We start from the raw sequence: 3,218 nt of genomic DNA, 5'->3' as shown, positions 1-3,218 counted from the left end.
TCCCCACCACAGGGAAGCGCAGAAAGCCTCCTGGCCTCAGCAGCCTGAGCCTCAAGCACCCCCTGGCCGCCAAGGGCCCTTGGGGCACAAGAAGCAGGGTGTCTTGAAGCTGGGCGGGCGGAGCCTACCTGGGCAGCGGTCCCGGCAAGGCCCCATATTACCCCCCCCCCCACACACACACCTTATTTCAACTGGGTAGGGGTCACGGGGAAGACGAGGTGGGGCGACAACTCCTGCCCCACTGGGAAGAGCATGGCTGTGACTGAGCCTTTAAAACTGTGTCTTTTGTAACCCAGCTCCAGACAAGAGAACCTCCAGGTGGGGGGCAAATGAACACATGTGTGAACCCAGTGAGAGTGGCGACGGGAGGGAAGAAGTAGAAAGAGAGGAAAGGTGAGGGGAAAGGAGGAGGGGAAGAGAGGCCCAGGAAATCCCGGCCCTGGTGACAGCAAGATCCGCCACTGAATGGGAAAGAGCCAGTTGGGGTCGAGGACTCGGTGACATCTGGGAGCGATGGACAGAGGAAGGGTCTGCGTAGGGTACAGGAGGACCCAGGAAGTCTGCGGGACCAAAGGACGCCTGTGTAGAGAGCTGGGGGTGAAAGTACCAGCGGAGGCGGCGGTGGGCATCTGGGAATAGGGGGCCGATCTTGCTGTGGGTGGCAAGCCTGGCGCAGGCAAGGGTAGGAGCAGGGGCAGGGGCAGGGGCAGGGGCAAGGGCGCGGACTCCGAACGGCCGGCGCGCGTGTGGTCAGCCCGGCGGTCCTCCCGCAGCTGGGCGCGGGCCGGCAGGGTTCGGCCTCCGGCTCATTCAGAGGCGGTTCTCGCCTACCATTGGCTGCTGCCGCTGTGGTGGGGCGGGGCTCCGCTGCCCGGAAAAAATGTAACTGCGTAAAAAAGTCCTCGCCTGGGTGACGGATGCTCAAAAGTTCAGAAGTTTTCCCAATGCTTCCTTAAGCGGCCGGCGCGCGAGAGACTGAAAAAAAGGTGACGCGGGGCCCAAGAAGGCGGCCGGCGCGCTGCCCCCCGCCCCTGGTTATTTGGCCGCCTTCGCCGGCGACTCAGGGCAGAGTCTCCTGGAAGGCACAGGCAGTGTAGCGAGAAGGGCGCCTTCTTGTTTTTTAGTTTTGGCTCTGTTTTGCCGTCCTCGCCTGGAAGTTGCTCCGCGGGTTCCTCCAAGGCCGTTTGCCGCGTTCTCGTCCGGCCTTCTCCCCTAGCACCGACCCCGAAGTGGCCCGGGGCCCCCCAGGAGCACGAGAGAGCCCAGGGAGAGGCCGTGCGCGGCCGGCGGCTCCCGGAGGCGGCGGCGGCGGCCGAGCCGGACTCAGCGCGGCGGCCCGGCACCAGCTCTGTGGGGCCCGGACTCGGACTGGGCAGCCGGCTTGGCGTGGCCGGCCTAGGGAGGGTGGGGGGCGGCGGGAGGCGCGGGGCGGCGGCGGCGAGCGGGGGCCATGCAGGCGCGCTACTCCGTGTCCAGCCCCAACTCCCTGGGAGTGGTGCCCTACCTCGGCGGAGAGCAGAGCTACTACCGCGCTGCGGCCGCGGCGGCCGGGGGCGGCTACACCGCCATGCCGGCCCCCATGAGCGTGTACTCGCACCCAGCGCACGCCGAGCAGTACCCGGGCGGCATGGCCCGCGCCTACGGGCCCTACACGCCGCAGCCGCAGCCCAAGGACATGGTGAAGCCTCCCTACAGCTACATCGCGCTCATCACCATGGCCATCCAGAACGCCCCCGACAAGAAGATAACTCTCAATGGCATCTATCAGTTCATCATGGACCGCTTCCCTTTCTATCGGGACAATAAACAAGGCTGGCAGAACAGCATCCGCCACAACCTCTCGCTGAACGAGTGCTTCGTCAAGGTGCCCCGAGACGACAAAAAACCGGGCAAGGGCAGCTACTGGACGCTGGACCCGGACTCGTACAACATGTTCGAGAACGGCAGCTTCCTGCGGCGGCGGCGGCGCTTCAAGAAGAAGGACGCAGTGAAGGACAAGGAGGAGAAAGACCGGCTGCACCTCAAGGAGCCGCCGCCGCCGCAGCCCGGCCGCCAGCCCCCGCCCGCGCCGCCGGAGCAGGCCGACGGCGCCGCGCCCGGACCGCAGCCGCCGCCCGTGCGCATTCAGGACATCAAAACCGAGAACGGTACGTGCCCCTCGCCGCCCCAGCCCTTGTCCCCGGCTGCCGCCCTGGGCAGCGGCAGCGCCGCCGCGGTGCCCAAAATCGAAAGCCCCGACAGCAGTAGCAGCAGCCTGTCGAGTGGGAGCAGTCCCCCGGGCAGTCTGCCTTCGGCGCGGCCGCTGAGCCTGGACGGCGCGGAGCCCGCGCAGCCGCCGCCACCCACCCAGCCAGCGCCGCCGCCGCCGCACCACAGCCAGGGCTTCAGCGTGGACAACATCATGACGTCGCTGCGGGGGTCGCCGCAGGGCGCGGCCACGGAGCTCAGCTCTGGCCTCCTGGCCTCGGCGGCCGGGTCCTCGCGCTCGGGCATCGCACCCCCGCTGGCGCTCGGCGCCTACTCGCCTGGCCAGAGCTCCCTCTACAGCTCCCCCTGCAGCCAGAGCTCCAGCGCCGGCAGCTCGGGAGGGGGCAGCGGCGGAGGGGGCGGCGGCGGTGGCGGCGCGGCGGGCGCTGGGACCTACCACTGCAACCTGCAGGCCATGAGCCTGTACGCGGCCGGAGAGCGCGGCGGCCACTTGCAGGGCGCACCGGGGAGCACCGGCGGCTCCGCGGTGGACGACCCCCTCCCCGACTACTCTCTGCCCCCAGTCACCAGCAGCAGCTCCTCGTCCCTGAGTCACGGCGGCGGCGGCCAGGAAACCGGCCACCACCCTGCGGCCCACCAAGGCCGCCTCACCTCGTGGTACCTGAACCAGGCGGGCGGAGACCTGGGCCACTTGGCGAGTGCGGCGGCGGCGGCAGCCGCCGCGGGCTACCCGGGCCAGCAGCAGAACTTCCACTCTGTGCGAGAGATGTTCGAGTCACAGAGGATCGGCTTGAACAACTCTCCAGTGAACGGGAATAGTAGCTGTCAGATGGCCTTCCCTTCCAGCCAGTCTCTGTACCGCACGTCCGGGGCTTTCGTCTACGACTGTAGTAAGTTTTGACACTCCCTGTCCACCCCCCCTCAAAATCGAAATGAATCGAACCCCAAAGCAGGAACAGCCAAAAGAACCATCAATGCAAAATCGAAACCAAAAAAAAAAAAAAAAAAAA

The 3,218-nt window shown here is 67.1% G+C and overlaps 1 protein-coding gene across 1 annotated transcript; it reads left to right on the top strand.

Annotated features, from left to right (window-relative positions):
* Nucleotides 1-938: 938 nt before the first annotated feature.
* FOXC1 (forkhead box C1) lies at nucleotides 939-3,218 on the top strand. The gene has a single exon (XM_049654937.1). The coding sequence runs from the start codon at nucleotides 1,451-1,453 to the stop codon at nucleotides 3,107-3,109; it is 1,659 nt and encodes a 552-aa protein (XP_049510894.1). The 5' UTR covers nucleotides 939-1,450; the 3' UTR covers nucleotides 3,110-3,218.

Source organism: Panthera uncia (genome assembly GCF_023721935.1).
Source record: "Panthera uncia isolate 11264 chromosome B2 unlocalized genomic scaffold, Puncia_PCG_1.0 HiC_scaffold_25, whole genome shotgun sequence".
Lineage (NCBI taxonomy): Eukaryota > Metazoa > Chordata > Mammalia > Carnivora > Felidae > Panthera > Panthera uncia.
The sequence above is the reverse complement of the archived record's forward strand: the minus strand, read 5'-3'. Positions and strand labels throughout refer to the sequence as shown.